The sequence below is a fragment of the Grammomys surdaster genome, unplaced genomic scaffold, assembly GCF_004785775.1.
Source record: "Grammomys surdaster isolate TR1022 unplaced genomic scaffold, NIH_TR_1.0 100, whole genome shotgun sequence".
NCBI lineage: Eukaryota > Metazoa > Chordata > Mammalia > Rodentia > Muridae > Grammomys > Grammomys surdaster.
Genome location: NW_021604579.1, coordinates 11,690,738 through 11,710,411, shown reverse-complemented (window position 1 = coordinate 11,710,411; position 19,674 = coordinate 11,690,738). Strand labels below are relative to the sequence as shown.

Genomic DNA, 19,674 nt, shown 5'->3' with positions numbered 1-19,674 from the left:
ATTCATTCATTCATTCATTCATTCATTCATTCATTCATTCATTCATTCCAGTTTTTCGAGACAGGATTTTTCTGTATAACAGCTCTGGCTGTCCTAGAATTTGCTTTGTAAACCAGGCTAGCCTTGAATTCATAGAAATCCACAAATCCTTTGTCTCCCAAGTGCTGGAATTAAAGGTGTGTACCACCATGCCCTGCTGGATCTTAAGTTTTAGGAAAAAATGTTTTTAATTAATTATTTTTTAGACAAGAATTTTTCACTTTTGTGCATAAGCAATATAGTCTGTGTGAAGCTCAAGATACAGTGTTTACAACTCAGGAGAGTGTGTCTCTGTCATTTATACTCAACACCTATGCAAATGCTCCTGTGGGAGCATTGCTTTTTCTCCACTATGCAGCCAGGGTTACTCATAGGCAAGGATATGCAAATGATTATTTTTGTTAATATAAGCATGTAAAGCTTACCTTTCACTATATGATATTCCATATGGATGCATCATGGTATCAATAGCCCCTTGTTTGGGGGTTGTTTGTTTGTTTGTTTGTTTTTAGGCAAGATCTCACACAGTCTAGGTTGGCTTTAAACTTGGTACATAGATAGGGGTCCTTGAAGCTACTGATTCTCTCTTCCCCTTGATTTTAGAAATACAGGGCTGAGCTATCACACCCAACTAAAGCAGCCTCTTTTTGGTTTTTTAGAGACAGGGTCTCTCTGAATAGCCCTGGCTGTCCTGGAACTCACTCTGTAGACCAGGCTGGCCTCAAACTCAGAAATCTGCCTATCTCTGCCTCCCAAGTGCTGGGATTAAAGGCGTGCACCACCACTGCTCAGAGTAAAGCAGCCTCTTGTTAGTGAACATGAAGTTCCTTCTAATATTTTTCTTTTATAAGTGTTACATATTTCATATGTTTGTGAGTATATCTATAAAATATTTCATATGTTTGTGAGTATATCTATAAAATAAGAACATTTGTGAGTATATCATAAAATAAGAACATAGGTTTAAAATTGCTGAAGTTTGTGCAGTTCTAATTTTGAAAAATAGAGCAAAATTGTCTTCCGTGGAATTTATTATTTTTTTTAACTTGACAAATAATTCACATATAAAAAATCCACACTTCTAACTTGAGTGAATTTTAGAATAAATTGCAGTTGTACAACCCTCATTACTATCTAATTCCACGGATTTCCATCACCCCAAAATAAAATCTCACACCCATTAGCCATCACTTTCCTTCTCCCCCTTACCCAGGCTTGCAGTAGGCTTCCCTCCTTTCATACACATGCTGCCCTGTGCTAGTCCCTTTCCTAATTGAAGTATTTTGATTAAACACAGGTATATACATTGATGATTGAAATAGATATTGTGAGTAGACATGCTTGTAATCTCAGCTTTCAAGATGCTAAGCCTGGAGGATTGCAAATGGGAGGCTAGCCTGGGCCACATAGCAATACTCTGTCTCAAAAAATAAAAACCGAAACACCTGGTCTCTGATCTCTTTAAATCTGTAGCCTCAATAAATAATTTTGAGTGGACTTGTGATAGGTCTCATAGCTATTACATGGAAAACTGGACCCTGAGTACAGATTTTCTTATTCTTTGCATTGCAGTAGCTCCTGGTGGTGTGTCTCCTGATGGCAGATGAGCCAAAGCTATCCCTAGAGCGCAGTAGTCTGCATCCCAAGGTTGTGCTCCAGGGGCAGAGCCACTTAGTAAGTTAAGGCAGAACCAGGGTTGAGCAAGGTTGTGCCAGTTGGTGTTAAAATCTTGTCAGCAGCACCCATCACTTAAATTAATACCACAGAATACCTGTCAGCATTCAGTGCAACCAAGTCGTCTCGTATTTTCTGCATTCACCTCTGCCTTTGATGTTCATTAAGGTATGATTTCGCCTCTTGGGAATGTTAAGGATAAGAATGATACCATTTTTTTCCTTTCCCATTCAAATCTGTCTTTTGGTGGTCCATATTTAATGAGATCTTAAGAGTTTCTGTGTTCGGGGGCTTGACTCAAAGCCTGTTATACTGATAGAAGTCATGAGTGAATTTGAGTAGCCTGGGATGTTAGCTTTCCCATAGTTACTTCGCATCTGCAACAGAGCATAGTCTAATGCTGCTGACTGTGACTGTTGGTGAGATTATCTGTAACCTCTCCCAGGAACATTTGTTCTCTTGCATACACACATCATATATAATATATTTGTTACTTAAAAGTTTTTGTTTGTTTGTTTAGCTCATGTCCCTGATGCCAAGAATGCATCTCCTCTTCCCTCTGACTCTGGTGAGGTCATTCTGGAGTGACATGATGGACTCTGCACAGAGCTTCATAACCTCTTCATGGACTTTTTATCTTCAAGCCGATGATGGAAAAATAGTTATATTCCAGGTGACAACTGTTTTTCACACATTGGCCTAAATACAGCAATAGTCAATGTCCATGTCTTACATGAGGGTCTTGGCATAGAACCATGTAATCAGTCACCTAAATATTTTTGTCAAATACTGCTGCTTTAGTGGCCTTCATGGAAACCCTGAGCAGCAGGACACAATGCAATTATCTTTCCTTCTGTCCATTGAAAGCCTTACCTCAAGCTTAGTGGTTATCTGGTCTTCTTGATTTTATAGTGACTGAATTGGCCAAATGAGAAATTTAGATGGGAAGGTAAGAATCATATGCCTTGAACATAAACAGTGGCATATAACATAGACACTAGAAAAGGTATTAATGACATAAGAGGAAGTTTATTGTAGTTTTCCTCTAACTGCCTGTAAGAATGTGGTACAGATGCATTTGCCCTCTAGGAGGTAATTTTTCTCTTGTCTAATAATTGACTGTGTGATAAGATGTTAAAAGTGCTAATATAGAAAGTTATATACAAGCCGGGCGGTGGTGGCGCACGCCTTTAATCCTAGCACTTGGGAGGCAGAAGCAGGCGGATTTCTGAGTTCGAGGCTAGCCTGGTCTACAGGGTGAGTTCCAGGACAGCCAGGACTATACAGAGAAACCCTGTCTCGAAAAACCAAAAAAAAAAAAAGAAAGTTATATACAGTTGTCTTATATTACCTGTGAGGGATTATTCCAGGATTCTGAGGATGCTAATATTTGGGGATGCTAAATTTCCTAATATTAAATGACATTGCATTTACATGTAAGCTAGAAACTCTCTTAAATGCAGTTATGATCATTTAACAATACAGTATTCTTGACCTGAGATGGCTGTAGTATTATTAGGTGGTAATGTTATTACAGCGTTGCTGTCGAATATCTCGTCAGTTAACTGAAAAGTCAGAAAGCGTGTGACTGCACTTTAAATCACCCCTGAGTTGCTTATGAAATCTGCACAAATAATTGTTGTAATGCACTGTCTAATGATGATGGAGATGCCCATGATTGATTTAATCATAGATACGAAATGCAGTGACATAGAACCCATGAGTATAGAGAACTGACTGTGTTATCTGAAGTCTCTGAACAGTGTCATGTGGTTGTACCACTCCTGCTTCTAGATGAGGAAGCCGAGCATCCAGCTTGCTTTAAGTCATGCTGCTGGTTCCCAGTAATGCTCAGCTCAAACTCAGGCCAGTTAGGCTCCACACCCACAGAGACCCTAACCCCCTAGTTCCTTTAAGTTAGTAAGTTCCTCATGTGTATATATATATATATCGGTCAGCAGCTTATGTTGTGACACTGTCTTGCTCTCAAGTAGTAAGCCACAGCTTTTAAGTGTTACCGCTAGTTGAGTGGTTTACTGTATGGCTGCTTTGTGATTCTTAGCATTATCCTCAGTTTGGGACCCTGTACTTAATTTGATGGCAATTAAACACAGTGTCTTCTTATATTTTTGGATAAGTTCTGTGTCCTGAAGCTACTTACATAAAAGCATACTCAGAGGATGAGAGATTATCTCTTTCTCTCAAGTCTGTGTCAGCTTGAGTGTAACTTGGATGGAAAGGTCCCTTTCCAGAAGCTCAGAGAGATGAGGTGTGGAATGCATGGCTGTAGTATATCGGATGCTTAGAGTTAAGGAAAGAACAGAATGTTCCAGATGAGAAAAGAGATCATATGTATGATCTGTATTTGGTTAAAATATATTATTATATTATAATCAGGATAATATGTAATATATATTTGGTTAAAAATTTAGGCAGGCTGCTGAATTATTTCTGATCAACTAAAATTAGAATACATTTTTACCAGATAAATATTATTGAAGTATTGTGGTTGGTGTGTTTTATCTGATATATTTTATCATTTTCCTGTTGATCATTTATGTGTTTACTGTTTTTTTTTTTCAATTTAAATGTTGATAGTATAGATAGTATATTCTAGAACTTGTTACTAAAAACAATGTCTGAGGTATAAATGATGTAATGCTTTCATCACCATTTTAGTCTAAGCCAGAAATTCAGTATGCACCGCAGTTGGAGCAGGAGCCTACAAACTTGAGAGAATCATCTTTAAGCAAAATGTCCTGTAAGTTTTATTCTAAGTAGATGGATGAACCTTAGCTGTCAGATCTGTTGTAACTGTCCACTCTGACTTCCAGTGCACTGGGTCTGGGTCCATCTACCTGGGGTTTGCATTTCTAATGAGCTCCACATCTTGGTAATGCTGCTGCCATGGGGACCATGCACTGTTCTAAACACCATTTCAAAGCTTTGAATGTGAACTAACAAAGTACTGGGGGTGGGGGGGTTTCCCAATAAGCCTAATAGTGACACTACCTTGAAAGTATGAGTTTCCTATTCTCTTTTTATTTCCATGCTAGATATGAATTTTAAATCATAGGACATCAAACATCAGGCTAAAGCAGTTTACCTTTTAAAATGTTCTACGTACCATATTTTACTTATTGATATAGTTAACTTACTAATTTTATTGTTGAGTGGGAATGAGTAGATAATGCTAACATAGACTGTTTTGATTAGGATAGAATAAAACAAATTTCTTACTCAAGTTCACATGTAATTCAACAGAAAACATCAGTATCAAAAACATTTGATTCGGGCATGATAACATACACCTTTAATTCCAGCATTTAGGAGGTGGGGGCAGGCAAATAGCTGTGAGTTCGAGGCCACCCTGAGCTACAAAAAACAACATTTATAAGTAAGGCAGAAATTTTATAATATAGTAGAATATTTATTTGGTTTTGTTGTGACAAAATACTTTTAACATGTAGAATGTGTCAGATTACACTTACAAAACCTCCCTGCAGGATGTGTGTATCTAGGAGAGAGTGAGACAAGCACTTAGGGTATTCATACAACACCCGAACCTTCTTATTTCAGATCTGCAGATGAGAAACTCACAAGCACACAGGAGCTACCTTGAAGAGGAAGAAAGTGATGGCTTTTTAAGATGTCTATCTCTGTATGTATTTCTTCTTAGTATGCACACAAAAGATAAAGTCTGGTTCATTCCAGTCACTCTGTTAGTTTTAAATTAGAAGTTTAATAGTTAAAAAACCCCGAATGTTTTTTCAACTTCCTTTCCAAACTTGTACTTTTGAATAATTAGTCTGATGAAGGTAATATGGGTACTATATTTTAAATAGACACATACTTATACAAATATATGGGATATGGTATGCTATTTTAATATGTTTATGCCTCATGTAATGGTCAGACAGGATAATTAGCATATGTATCATCTTAGACATTTACATTTCTTTGAAATCACATTGAAAATCCTCTCATTGCAATTTTCAAACAGTACATTACTGTTAACTGTGGTCATAATGTCGCACAATAGGACAGAAATCCCTCTTGTCGCACTTACCTGTTGACCAGCCTCTTCTCTTACCTCCTCTTTCTGCTGCTTAGTAAAACCCAAACAGAACAGATATTTTTTTTTCTACAGTACAAGGGCATTCTTATTAGAATTCCTTGATTTGTCTTAAATTAAAGTGAATTCCTTGATTTGTCTTAATTAAACTTTAAAGTAAGGCTTTACTGACTTAGTAGATAACACCAAGCCTGAGAAGCCGAGTGCAGTCCTGGCAAGCACATGATGGAGGACAGAACCGGCACCCACCAGGTGTCCTCTGACTGCCACACACTACAGGAAAAACAAATTCATTAATTAAGCTCAACTTTAAAGTATGTCTGTGTAACTTAAGGATTGGGTTTTTATCTGCATGAACAGATAAGCAGTTAAAGAAAGGTAAGGACTGTAGATTAAGAGCTAGGGAATATCAGTCTGTCAGGGGTTCTTAGGAGAGACAGGAAAGCAGGGAGGCATGAGTGATGGCTGCCTTATGCCCCTCCTCCAAGGAAGGACTGTCGGCATTCTGATGGAGTGAAGAGCATCTTATCAAAGTGTGGATCATCATAGGAGTCCTATATGAGTCCTCCCTTTCCCCTCACCCCTCAAAAAGAGAGGAAAGGACTAAAAGAAAGGCAGATGGGCCATGCATCTTATTTTCTACTGTGCTGTGTACTAGACCACGCATTTTGATAAAGCTGGAAGCCATTATGCTTTACAATACATTGTTCTAGGGGAACCATTCTAAGTTGAGTATGTCACTACAGTGAGATATTTAAATTGTATTTAGAGAGAGAAGGAAAGAGAGAGGGAGACTCTGTGCGTGCGTGCGTGCGTGCGTGCGTGCGTGCGTGCGTGCGTGCGTGCGTGCGTGTTTGTATAGTTTGTGGAAGTTGGTTCTCTCCTTCCACTGTGTGGTTCTGGGGATTGAACTCAGGTCATCAGGGCTTGTCAGCAAGCATCCTTGCCAGCTAAGCCATCTCACTGACCCTAATCTAACAATTTAAAAGTAATCTTTTTAATGCTTTACTTAGGAAATAGCTAACTTTTAACTAGAAGTTTATTCTCTAGAAGTTTCTGTGTATAAATATGGGTTATTTGTGTCAGGAACAATTCTGTATGTAATGGATAAAGGAGTCAGGCTGGAGAACTGTGAGCAAGGAATTATGCCCAGATTAGGGCAATAGCCAGAGAAGTCAGGTGGTCATGCTGATGGCTGACATCTACAGATCTCCTCTGCTTTGCTGTACAGATTAAAGAAAAAGATATACTTGAAGATGAGCCCCAGTTTTCTGTCAGTACTAATTGCTGCAGTCCAGATCTGTCCTCAGCCATGGAAGTGAGTTCCTTAGGTCCAGGAGAGGACTGAACCACACAAAGGAGAGGGAATGCTTTTTATTAACATCATTTCTTACTCTGTTACTTTTTAAACATTGGAATATTTAAAATTTAGCATCAAAGTAGAATTGCATGCTTTCTAGAAGTCTACTTCTTTTAAAGTAAACATAAAATATTTTATTTATTTGATTACGGGTGTATATGCCACAGAACCATATAGAGATCAGAGGACAGTTCTTTCTTTTTACTATTTAGATTGCTCAGTCTCCAGTAGCCCATGTCTCTCTTTTGTGGGGAGACAAACAATGGGTAGCATGCCATTTCCTTAGGCTGTGGCAAAAGGTGAGTGGATCACTGGTGATCCACAGTATAGGTCCTTTGACCATGAATGAACATATGAAAATTAGGTGTCGTCACGGACTTTGAGAGTCCTTAAATGCCTCCTATGTAGCCAGACTTTGCTACTTTTCGGGTTCTTCATTTTCCCACCCTTTATCCCCTCCACCCCCATTTCATCCCCCATCACTGAATAGAAGGGAAAAGAAGGATAGAGAGGAGAGGAGAGAGAAGTAGAGCTCTCTGAATGTAATTTCTTTCCTTTTGTTTCTTTAAGCTACTTAATAAACTACAACCACAACCACCCCCTGAACAGCCAGCAGCCACTCTCTTTGGGGCCCAAGCATTTATGTACCCTCTGGAAAGTTTGCAGAATTCCAAACATCACATGATTGCAGAAACTATCTGCAGCTGGCAGAACCATGCATTGGCTAGAACATGAGGGAAAACAAATGATCAGTTCATAATTTACCTTGACTTTTAGGGGTATTTTCTTAAATGAGTATTATTGCAATAGCCTACAAATTAAGAAACATGATGTTCAATTTATAGGATACCTATATGCTTTGTCTAATTTAGTAATTAGAATGTATTCTCCAGGTTTAGTAGTCCAAACTTGCAATTCTAGTGAGATAGGAAGGCAAGAGCTTCAGGCCAGCCTCATCACATACTAAGTTTGAGGCCTGATCTTCATGGATCCTGTCTCAAAAGTAAATATTTAAAATGCTCTTGACAGTAATTTGATGGGAGTTGTTTGTGGGGTTGTTGTTGTTGTTTTAGAATAGGGTCTTACTGTTTAGGTCTGACTGTCCTAGAATTCATTATGTAGACCAGGTTATCCTGGAACTCAGAGATCCATCTGCTTCTGCCTCCTGAGTGCTGGGATCAAAGGTGTGTATCACCCAGCCCAACAATTTGAGGAAATTTTATATATATAGTAGAAAGTCTCTATGTCTAATTTCATCATTATTAATTATTATTGTAATGGTTATTTAGCCATGCTACAGACATTTTAGAGATAAGAACATCAAATCATCCTATAAACCAGATGTAATATATCCTTGTAATAAATATTTTTGTTAAATAATTTTAAAGACAGTGCACAGAGTTTTGTATTCTGTGTGTGTAAGGCAATGTGACTGATTGTTGTGTTGTTTTGCAGTAACTCTGGGTGGATTTTAACCACGACTCTTGTCCTCTCGGTGATGGTGTTGCTCTGGATCTGTTGTGCAGCTGTTGCTACAGCTGTGGAGCAGTATGTTCCCCCTGAGGTAAGTCTCATTTTAACCCTTGGGCTACTTGAAGCCAAAGCCACATGAATAACCAATTTAAGTGCCTGTTTAACTAGAAAAATAAGGCCCTGCTGATAGAATGAGAGATATGACAGTTTTACTCTGGTGAGGTTGGCCCGTATGAGAAGCCCAGCCACAGTGGCTCACAGTGGGCACTGGCACGTGTGCTGATGGGCTTGAGCACAGCGCCCTCACTGCTGCTCAGAGACTGAAAAGAACTGCTGCCACTCTCTCTAAGCTGGATGTGGGAGAGGGCTTGTGGAGCCACTTAAAATGATGAATTGCCATAAATACTGTTTTAGAAACTAGGAAACCAGTCTTGATTCTGAGTTCCACTGTTCTGGTAGCTAACCTCAATGAGATTATGACCTTGTTCCATAGTAATTAAAATTTAACTGGCTCAAGGAACAGTTGTTAAGGTAAAGGATATTTGTTTAAGGAAAAGCTGTAATTTGCTGATTCAACTTAGTTTCCAAGAAAAGAAAGTTACTTATATAATTAAATGTGGGATAACGTCTGTTGACATCAAATCCAACTGAAACAAGCAGTAGTTCTGTGAGTCTACAATACCTCAGGAGAAGAGCAAGGAGGGAAATGCAGTAGAATGTCTGGTGAGTCACTGCATGGTGCAGCAAGTAAAGGCCCTGGAAACTGGGACAGGATGCTAACTAGTGCCAATGTCGTTCTTTAAGATTTGCAGAATATTTTCTTGAATGTCAACCCAGTGTCCAGCAATATCCTGCTGCATGATTTTCCTCCTTCTTGTTTGCTTTTGGAAACAAGTTCCAAGACTGGCATTGCAGGCCGGCACTACCGCCTGTGGCTCCGTTTTATTGTAATGTTATGTGTATGGGTGTTTGGCCTTTATGTATCTATGCACACCGTGTCTGTGCAGTACCCACAGAGGCCAGAAAAAGACTGCATCCCCAGGAACTAGAGTTACAGATGGTTGTTAGCCACTAAGTGGATGCTGGGAGTCAAACCCAGGTCTTCTGGAAGAGAAGCCAGTGCCCTTAAGCACTGCATTATCTCTGCAGCCCTCATGCCTGACTCACAGCAAGTCTTATTTTATATATGAATAGGCAGCCCTAGAAAATCTGGGTAATGTTTCTGTGATCGCTTAGATATGAAAACAGTGAAGAAGGAGTGAAGTCCATGGGAGATGTTTGTTTTGATGCAGGCTTTCAGTCTAACTCCAAAGCCTTTGATCTTTTTGTCTGGCCTGGAGTCATTAGCCAGGCCTTGGAAGCTGCTGGACTCAGCACCCCCTGTGACACTGGGAAAGTGGCCACTTCTTGATGGGTGTTTCATGCTTCGCCCTCGCTTCTCCGTTGATTGGAAGTATTTGTTGGGATGGTCTCACGTAACAGTTCCTCCCATTCAGATTGCTCTTTAAAGATCCATTTGATGTGTCTATGTGTGTGCCTTGAGTTTATATGTTCTGTGTGTATAGGAGCCCATGGAGGCTGGAAGAGGGCATTGGCTCCCCAGAACTGGAGTTCAGGTGGTTGTGAGTGGGCGTGTGGCTGCTGGGAACTGAACTCAGGTCCTGTGCAGTAGAGTTCTCTCAACTGCAAAGTCATCTCTCTAGCATGACTTGATTTCTCTCTTTTGTTTCGATTGTATAATTCTGTGAGACAATTTCTCCTTTTTTTTTTTTTTAAGTTCTTTGGGGATCACCTCACTTAAAGTGATTTAGTTTTCTGCTTTCCTTTTATTTTATATCTTAAATTTTTTTAAATTTAACTTAATTTTGCATGTATGTGTATGTGCCTGCTTGTCTATATATGCATACAGGACCTACAGTGACCAGAAGACAGATCAGATCTCCTATGTAGTTAAAGGCAGTTCCAAACTGCCCAGTGTGGGTGCTGAGAACTGAACCCAAGTTGTGCAACAGCTGCAAGTGCTCTTAACCACTGAACTGTCTCTGCAGACCCTGCTTCGCTAGTGTCTTATTGAAAGTAACAGCATGAGGAATTATATATATATTTGTGAAGATCTTTCTACTGTTAGAATGTTTGTTTAAAACAGTATGACAGGTAACTTGTATGACAAGTTAGACACCTGCAGTAAGTCATTTCTTAACTGAACAGGAGACATAAGGTCATATAGGGCTCAGTCACTTGAGACATCTACCAAAATTCCAGAACAAAAGCTCTTGATGTGACCATGTTAACTTCTTTTAAACCAAAGTACATTTACTTGGTACCTTTTGTCTGCCTCTAAGGATGAAGTTAGGACGAATGGGCACACTCCCTTGGGCCATGTACAGAGGACTGAGCTCATCCATAAACATTCTCCAGTCTCAGAGATACAGATAGAATTTCTCAAACCAAATATCCAGAGATCACTTGTGTGTTTCTTTTGTTTGTTTTGTGATTTGTGTTTTAAGACTGTATCCTACTGTGTGGCCCTGGCTGGCCTGCTGCTTGCAGGGGCCTCCTTCCTTTGCCTCCTACTGGAATTCACTACCATGCAGCTCCAGAGATTGAACTGTTGCCTGGAAACTTAGGTGGAAAGATTCGCACCCAAGTTAATGGTGTGTGCTGATGTTTTTTTTTTTTTTTTACAGAAGCTGAGTATCTATGGTGACTTGGAATTTATGAATGAACAAAAGCTGAGCAGATATCCAGCTCCTTCTCTTGTGGTTGTTAGGTCTCAGACTGAAGAGCATGAGGAGGCAGGGCCCCTACCCACCAAGGTCAATCTTGCTCACTCAGAAATCTAAGCTTTTTTTAAAAAGTGTCGTCGACACGTAAACTTCCATTCCTCATAGAGCTTTTTAAAATGGTTTCATTGGACATAGGCCTTAAGAAATCACTATGAAATGCAAATAAAGTTACCCAACTCTGTGAAGACTTTATTTGCTGTGACTTTGCCTGTATTTTTCTAGTCATTTAAGATGGACATTGGGTTGTATTTTTATTTTACTAATATCTGTAGCTACTTTGTTAGTTGTGTTGGTTTTGGTTTTTTTCCTCTCTTAGCCAAATTCTATGAGCTGATCATTGTCACCCCGCCCCTGCCATGACCCTGTCAGTCATCTCATTAATAAGCTGAAAACTTAGGATGTGATGCTTCTGCCCGGAAATGGCTTCCAAAGTGTACTCTGGATTATGGCAGAAAATGTTATTTAATGACACTACATTTTCAGTTATATTGAATTGAAATCATTAAAATTTATTTGAATAATTATGTACTGAAACTTGAGTATTGGGCTTTCTTGTTCTTCGCTCTCACCCTTTCCCAGTGCAGAGTCATGAGTTGCTTGTGTCTGCTGTTCTGGGGCAGGTTGATGCTGCGGTTAAAGCAAAAATGATCTTCTCAGAAGTGGTGTTTGATGTGATTTTTAAAGTGTGTGTGTGTGTGTTGGATGTGGGGACATTTGCATGCCACAGCATGTGTGTGGAGATCAGAGGGCAGCATTCTTTCCCTTACCAGGTTGAGGTGGGTCCTTTCCTCATATTTTTGCTGTTGCACTGTGTACTCCAGGCAGGCTGGCCTGAGAGCTTCTGGCTTATTCCAGGAACTCAAATGACAAATTCAGGTTGTCCGGGTTTTGAAGCTAATGCTCTGGTCCCTCAGCCATCTCTTATGAAGTCCCACTTGATGTGGTTTTTGCACAGCTTAGAATTGAAAGAATTTTTCCAAAGGAGCTTTTGACCTCTTTAAAATTGCATCAAGGTATTTTTAGAGAAAATGACATTTTACCATTAGACTTCTGTGATGTGGAGTTAAGTACAGGTTTGACTTGGTAGAAACTGACACTGTTGCCCTTCCTTTACCATCAGGGATAGAGAATTCTTATTTTTTTAGATATTTATTTTCTGTATATCAATGTTTTGCCTGTATGTGCACACTTATATGCCTGTTGCCCACAGAATTCAGAAAAGGATATCAGACCCCTCAGAACTGGATTTACAGAGATTTGTGAGCTTCCATGTGGGTGCTGGAAATCAAACTTCAGTCTGGAACACTGGCCCATGCTCCTAATGCTGAGGCAGGTCTCCAGGCCTAGTAATAGAGATTGAAAACCAGGGCAATATCAGATACCGCCTTACACCAGATCTTAATGTGGTTCTGAGTCACTGCACAGGAAATGTTAAATACCTTTGCTGACCAACATCCTTGATCTCAGAGCTGGGTGGCGGCTGCAGTAGGAGTCTGTCACTAGAAGACCTCACACTCTCTGTGGCGCAGTTGTCAGTTTTCTCTAAATCAAGAAAATACAGCTGACAGCTAAGCAGGGAAGATTTTGGTCACAAAATATAGGCTTTGTTTTTAAGATAGTGTGGTGTCTAGATTTGGAAGAGAGAAGGCCGAGGGCCAAGTCTCAACACATGAGCCTGTTGTGGGGGCATTTTACATCTGAACCTGGGTAAGCCTGCACTTGGGAGCATCACTAGTTCTGGGAGGAAGTAGTGGCCCGCTTCAGCCTAGAGGGAAATGGGAAAGTTAGGAAAGTTCTAACAGTTAGGCAGTGGGAACAATGTGCTTAAGCTGAGAGACAAGAAACCAGGGACTGGAGATTGTTCAACAGGTCAAGCTAGGACATAGGTATGAATAATAAAAAGACCTCATTAAGCCTTGGTCCTGCACATAATGGAGAGTCATTGCAAAGATGTTAAGCCACGGGGTCTCGTTGGAGAATGGGTCTCAGAATGATTCTGAGATAACAATATGGAGCAGCCTGGGGATGGGAGGAAAGGCAGAGGCAGCCATAGCTTAGCCCCATTGTTGGTTTGTACTGTAGACCAAACCCAGGGCCTTGTTCCTGTTAGGTAAGCTCTACAGTAGAGCTGTATCCTAGCCCTTGGATTTCTGAGACAGCCTCTGTGTAGCTCTGTCAAGCCTTGACCCAGATCTTCCTGCCTCAGCCTCCTGGGATTCCTTACAGGTGAGCACCTTATTCCAGACTAATTTTTATTAAGTGAACTATAGTCCTGTTCTCTTTACTTACATTGTTTAGACTTTGTTCCCTGCAATGTTGTTGTAAGTTTAGGACCCCTGCATTGTGGTCACAACAGATTGGGACCCAGATCAGCAGTTTTCAATCTGTGGGTCACAGCCCTTTGGAGGTAGCATATCAGATGACCTGCATATCAGAGATTTATATCACAGTTCCTAACAGTAACAAAACTACAGTTATGAAATAGCAACAAAATAAATTTGTGGTTGGGGGCCCACAGCATGGGGAATTGGAGGAAAGGGCCACAGCATTAGGAAGGCCTAGAACCACTGCTCTAAGTGAGGCCAAACAAACAAAAGGCTGAACACAGGTCCAGCCACGAACTGCTTCCTGTTGGGCTGAGTTTTCAAGCCACATTGTCACATAGCCAGTCAGCTTACCACTATCTTCAGTTGCACACTCACGGGGCAGGCTCACCTCAGCTGCCCTTGAGCCCTTCTCCCAGGCTTCCAGTTGCTAAGCATCCTGCCGTACTATTTGAGTATCATCCGCTCCGATTACCTTTTTAATCTTTTCCTTAACTACTTGTTCTACTTTAGTCTGGGTTTAAGGTGTGCCTTGCAATAAAGGCTGAGACACTGGAGACTGCATTGTCTTCTGTGGAAAGCTGGCTTGTACGGTCAATGTGGCTTCTGAGGCGCAGCCCCTACCTTACTTGAATTTCCTAATGATGCAGACCGTTTTCATGTTTCACTGCTAAGTGCCCTTCCAGAGCTGTTAGTGACTGACTTGTTTAGAACAGGGATGTTCTGCTGGGGAGAGCGTGTGTGTGCATGTGTACCCCCAGTGTATCCACGTGTGGAGGTCAGAGGTCAACATCAGTCTCCTCTGTTGCTGTCCACCTTATTTTTAAGATGGGGTCTCTTGCTGAACCTGGAGCACAACAAGTCCGATAAGCTGGCTGCCAGGCCCCTGAGATCCTCTCTCCTCTGCCTCCCCACCTACAGCACCACACCCTACTTTTTATTTAGGTGCTGGGGATCCAAACCCAGGTCCTCTTGCAGATTGCCTACCAAGCCATCTCCACAGACCCCTAGAACAGTGACTGAACCTTCTGTGCCACAGACCTTTTTGGAGATCTTATAGCATCTATGGACCCCCTCTCAGAATTATGTTTTCATATGTGTGACACCAAATATGAAAGATTACAAGAAAACTAATGCTAATCAAAATGTTTTCAGAACTTTGATTTAGTAATGTATATACATCCATTCACACAAAATAACGTCAAAGGGTTGTAACACTTCTATGATCTCAGAGCATTTTTTATTACTATTAATTGACATCAACTGCAATGTGGGTTCTACTGGTGATGATGTCACAGGCCTGCCAAACTTGAGTTCAAATCTAGTGAACACTAAATTAGCTTCTCCCCCAACCAAGTTCACCTAACCTGGGTCAAGAGGTGGCCTGAGTTTTCTTTGATATGTTAAGAGTAAGTTGTTTTAGTTTGCTTGCTCAGTTCAGGTTATTGGATCAAGCTGACTTGCTGCTTCTGTGTGTGCTTTCTGCATCTGAACTGTTTGCAGTGTTAGCAACAATTGAGGACTTGGGTAGAAAGGAGTCGGCAACTGATTGGAAAAGAAAGATTTCGACCAAAGCTCGAGGTGATGCTTTCTGAAGGGCACCATGTCACTTTCCCCCGGGGCACCACGCCTCTTAAGTTCATAATGTTCAGCTGTATGGACTCTAATAAAGTTTGCAACATCTGAATGAAGCAAGTCTCTAATTAGATAATTCACAGTAGGTTCTGTTTATTGACACCCCTTTTAGAAGTCTTGTGTCACAGGATCTGTCTTCAGTCTGCTTTCTCAGCTTAGCTATTTTGGTGGCTGAAGAATCCTTCTAACACCCGCGCAAGGAAAGCAGATGGACCAGACCCTCTCCATCTTGACAATGCAGTCTTGGGGGAAGGAGGGGGTGAAGTGCTGTAATTCCAGGGCTGTGAAAAGTACCTGGGGGAGCAGTAAATGCTGAGTTGGGGATCAGGCCGCTGTTTTAGACAGCTAGATGCAGCTCCCTCAGACTCAGGCCCCTGTAATTGGGGTACCCATTTAGATTAGATGCTTCAAGTGCTACGCCCCAGCTCTCAAGAATATCTCTCTGATTGGAGACAGATCAAGATGCTCAGAACCCACAAAGGGCAGACTTACTCCATCCTGCCCACAACTCGTGTGTGTTCTTACTCCATTCTTCTGATAAGACAACTGAGGCCTAGAGAGATTGCTGCTGCTGTCTCCTTAGATAGTAACTTGTTAGTCAGAAGGAAAACCAGGGCTGTCTGACTCAAGCCAGGTGTCCTATGTCCAGTGGGTCTCTCCTGGCTTCGGCACACTAAGATGTAGCCAGAAGCTAAAGAATGTAAGGAAAGGTAAGACCAGCAAGGAGGTGTGATATGTGATAGCCAAGGCTCCCTGGAGGGAGGCTTACCTAGCCTGGGCAGGGGAGACAGACTCAGAACAGTAGAAGGAACCTGCAGAATTCCTCAGGCAGGTGACCAAGCACAAGCCAGTAGAAGGTTACAGCCCATCTAACAAGCTGCTCAGATCAGGATTGGTGTTTCCTATCTGTTACTCTATCATTAGGGAACTGAGGCAGGTAGATCACCCTTCAAGGTGAGTCCTACACCTCCAAACAAAATAATCCCTTTCTGGCCTTTGCAGGCACCAGGCACACACATGGTACACAGACAAACATACATGCAGACGAAACACACACATTAAATAAACAAACAAATAAATAGTGTTTTTTAAAGGAACAAAAGGCCTGGAGAGATGGTTCATTGGTTAAACACTTGCTGCTCTTGCAGAAGACGTTCAGTTCCCAATACTCATGCAACCTCTAACTCCAGGGGATCTCATACCCTTTTCTGGCCTCTAAGGCACTGCACACATCTGGCATGCATGTGCGCACATGTGAACACACACAAACACACACGCACAGTCATTAAAGGGAGGAAAGGAGAGGTGGAGGGAATCCACAGCCAAAGCAGTAGCTGCCAGCTGCGATAGGACCAGTATCACATTCTAGAACTTCAGGATCACCCATCCATTAACACTGTACTGGCTCCTACCCGTCTACCTCTACAGCAGTGTGGACATCCATGGCAACCTCTTGACCTCTCCAGAGGCCAATAGCAACAGTGTGGAGGTCCTCAGCAAGTATTTCTACAATGTCTGTGAACTGGGCTTAGGGTTCAGCTTTAAAAGTTTCCCTGACCACAGATGAGCTGTTCCTTAGGGCCAGATAACTTAGATATCCTGCTTGCCCTGGGGTGACGAAGGGCTTTCCACCATACTGGCCCTTTGGGACTCAACTTGCTTGGGTCCCATTTCCTGGCTGGCAGCCAGCCTATCCCAACAGTCTACGCCTTAACTATAGGAAGAAGGGACCTAGAAAGGAAGAAACACTCAATTTCCCTCTTTCTGGGCCCCAGCTGTGGGTAAAGCCTGCCTTTTATATCCTGAGTAATTGTGCCATTGCCAAGCGATGCTGGATTATATGTGGTGGGGCCCCTGAAAATATATGTTCCTACAAAACAGAAAGACTTATAAGTCAATAAGAAAAAAAAAAAAAGCACTTACTGAAAATTGAGCACCCTCTGAGCAGTGAACAAGCAGTCCACTAGAGATGAAAATCCTCAAGACAGTGCCGTCTTAAATGGACCAATAGTGGAGGGAGGGGCCGTCAGGCTCTGGTCTGTGGTCTGAAAGGCCTGCCTGTGGGAAGGAATATAAGGACATTTCGGCTAGCTGGGCTGCAAACCTGGCTCTGTCCTTCAGATGAGAGCCTTGCACAAGTAGCAAATGCCTCTAGACCTGTCCCCTCATTTGAAAAGTGGAGATGGGATGGCCTGTCTCCTATGATGGGGAAGACAAGGTAGGTTAACTTACAGAAAGCATGCCACACAGCAGATGGGGAAAGTAACTGCTCAGAAAATGGTACCTATGGAGCAGGGGGAGGAATATTCAGAGACGTAAATTAAACCATCACCTTGTCTCATGAGCCAGCCTGGCAGATGTTGGAAGACCGGGAGTTTCAAGGAAAGGGTCTCTTACTGTTTACACAGTGCAGACTGGCACATCACCTTGAAGAGCAGCTTGAGAGCACCCAAGACATCGCAGCTGCCCACAGTAGGACTGCAGGAGCAAGAGATCACGCACATAAACTGCTGCCCTTTCTTCAAGGATTCCTGGTCACAGCAGAGCCCTGGAGAGATGTGATTCTTCCAGCCAGCCATGGCTCTACCTGCATTGAAGGAGGAGTCCAAAGGAGGCCGCATCGAGCAGGATGAGGAGTGTTCCTATAAAGGAACACAAAGCTGACGGGACAGTTCTGTCTGTCATCGCAGTACTTGGGAGGCAGAGGCAGGAGCATTGCCATGAATTTGAAACCATCCTGGACTATAAAAACAAGAATAATAGGGAGACAGATAGACAGATAGACAGACACATACACACACAAAGGGACACTAAAGAATCAAGAGTCCATGGAAGTCAGAGACTAATTCCTGTTTGTCCAGGAATGTACTCTAGTCTTCACTCTGACATTCATGATAGGCATTACTAGTCAATCATAGACCCTGACCTCAACATCCTTCTGAAATCATGTTCCTCATAGTCTCCACTATAGTTGGCACAAAAGAAGAAATCTAGGTAGCATCTTTTATTTATGTCCATCCTTTTTGGCCTTTTCCTTTTTATGGCTTATCAGCCTGACCTGCAGCTGCCATTGGCTTCCCTTTGCCTACCACAGGCCGGTGAAGCTAGGGATAAGAGAATTGCCAACAGCTTCATCCAATGGCTGGCAGGATGGGTTAAGTGCTCCAGTTCCCTCGAGTGAGTGCCTTCAAGATGCATCTTCACCAGTGTCCCCAAATGCCTCACAGAATCCAGGTGCTACCCCATATCAGTGAGCAGAGTTTCCTTCACCTCAGCTCCCTCACTCCACACCAGGATCCTTCCCACTGAGACCCACTGGCCTCTGTTCTTGTCAGAGGGCCCAACTCTGAGAAACCTACTCTCAAGCACCCCTGCACCTTCATGCCTGTGAAAGGAAGGGTCTTTCCCAAGCCATTGGCAAGGCCCTTGTGAGAACCAGTGCTTAGCTTCCCCAGCCCACTGGCTACCTGTGTCTTCAGCCTCCGTGATTTGGCATTTATTTCCCATTACAAGAGAAATGGCCCAGCAGGGGAATCCCTGATAGGAACTCCTGGATGCCTGGAGGTGGGTACTACCCTTGGGTGGGCCTCTGAGCATCCCCATCTCCTTCCAGGGCCTCTGTCTCCTCCATAGACTAGATTGCTAAGGAATCCGCTCCATGCTGGGATAGAAGATACTCTGGGAAGCAGCTAGCTCCCACCCAGATACCATCTCAAAAAGTTAAATACGTATCTCCATGCTTTTGACAATTCAAATATCTATTTCTCTCTTTTATTTATTAATGTGTGTGTGTGGTAGGGGTGCATGCACGCATGCGTGGAGTCAGGATATGTGTGTGTGTGCGCGGTAGGGGTCCATGCTCGCATGTGTGGAGTCAGTCAGGATATGTGTGTGTGTGTGTGTGCGCAGTAGGGGTGCATGCACGCATGCATGGAGTCAGGATATGTGTGTGTGTGCGCGGTAGGGGTGCATGCTCGCATGTGTGGAGTCAGGATATGTGTATGTGTGTGTGTGTGTGTGTGTGGTAGGGGTGCATGCACGCATGCGTGGAGTCAGGATATGTGTGTGTGTGCACGGTAGGGGTCCATGCTCGCATGTGTGGAGTCAGTCAGGATATGTGTATGTGTGTGTGGTAGGGGTGCATGCTCACATGTGTGGAGTCAGGATATATGTATGTGTGTGTGTGTGTAGTCAGGATATGTGTGTGTGTGCACGGTAGGGGTCCATGCTCGCATGTGTGGAGTCAGTCAGGATATGTGTATGTGTGTGTGGTAGGGGTGCATGCTCACATGTGTGGAGTCAGGATAT

At 42.4% G+C, this 19,674-nt stretch overlaps 1 protein-coding gene across 2 annotated transcripts in view; it reads left to right on the top strand.

The window, feature by feature from the left end:
• Positions 1-11,941, top strand: part of Tmem59 (transmembrane protein 59) — a 20,970-nt gene extending 9,029 nt beyond the window's left edge. Inside the window, exons 4-8 of one of the 2 annotated variants that reach the window (XM_028786821.1) lie at positions 2,234-2,386; positions 4,393-4,474; positions 5,293-5,374; positions 8,604-8,712; positions 11,309-11,941. In XM_028786821.1, coding sequence (XP_028642654.1) covers positions 2,234-2,386; positions 4,393-4,474; positions 5,293-5,374; positions 8,604-8,712; positions 11,309-11,464 — 582 coding nt within the window. In that variant the 3' untranslated portion in view covers positions 11,465-11,941. The remainder of the gene's footprint in view (positions 1-2,233; positions 2,387-4,392; positions 4,475-5,292; positions 5,375-8,603; positions 8,713-11,308) is intronic. The other variant, XM_028786828.1, reaches the window with a different exon arrangement.
• The last annotated feature ends 7,733 nt before the right edge of the window (positions 11,942-19,674 follow it).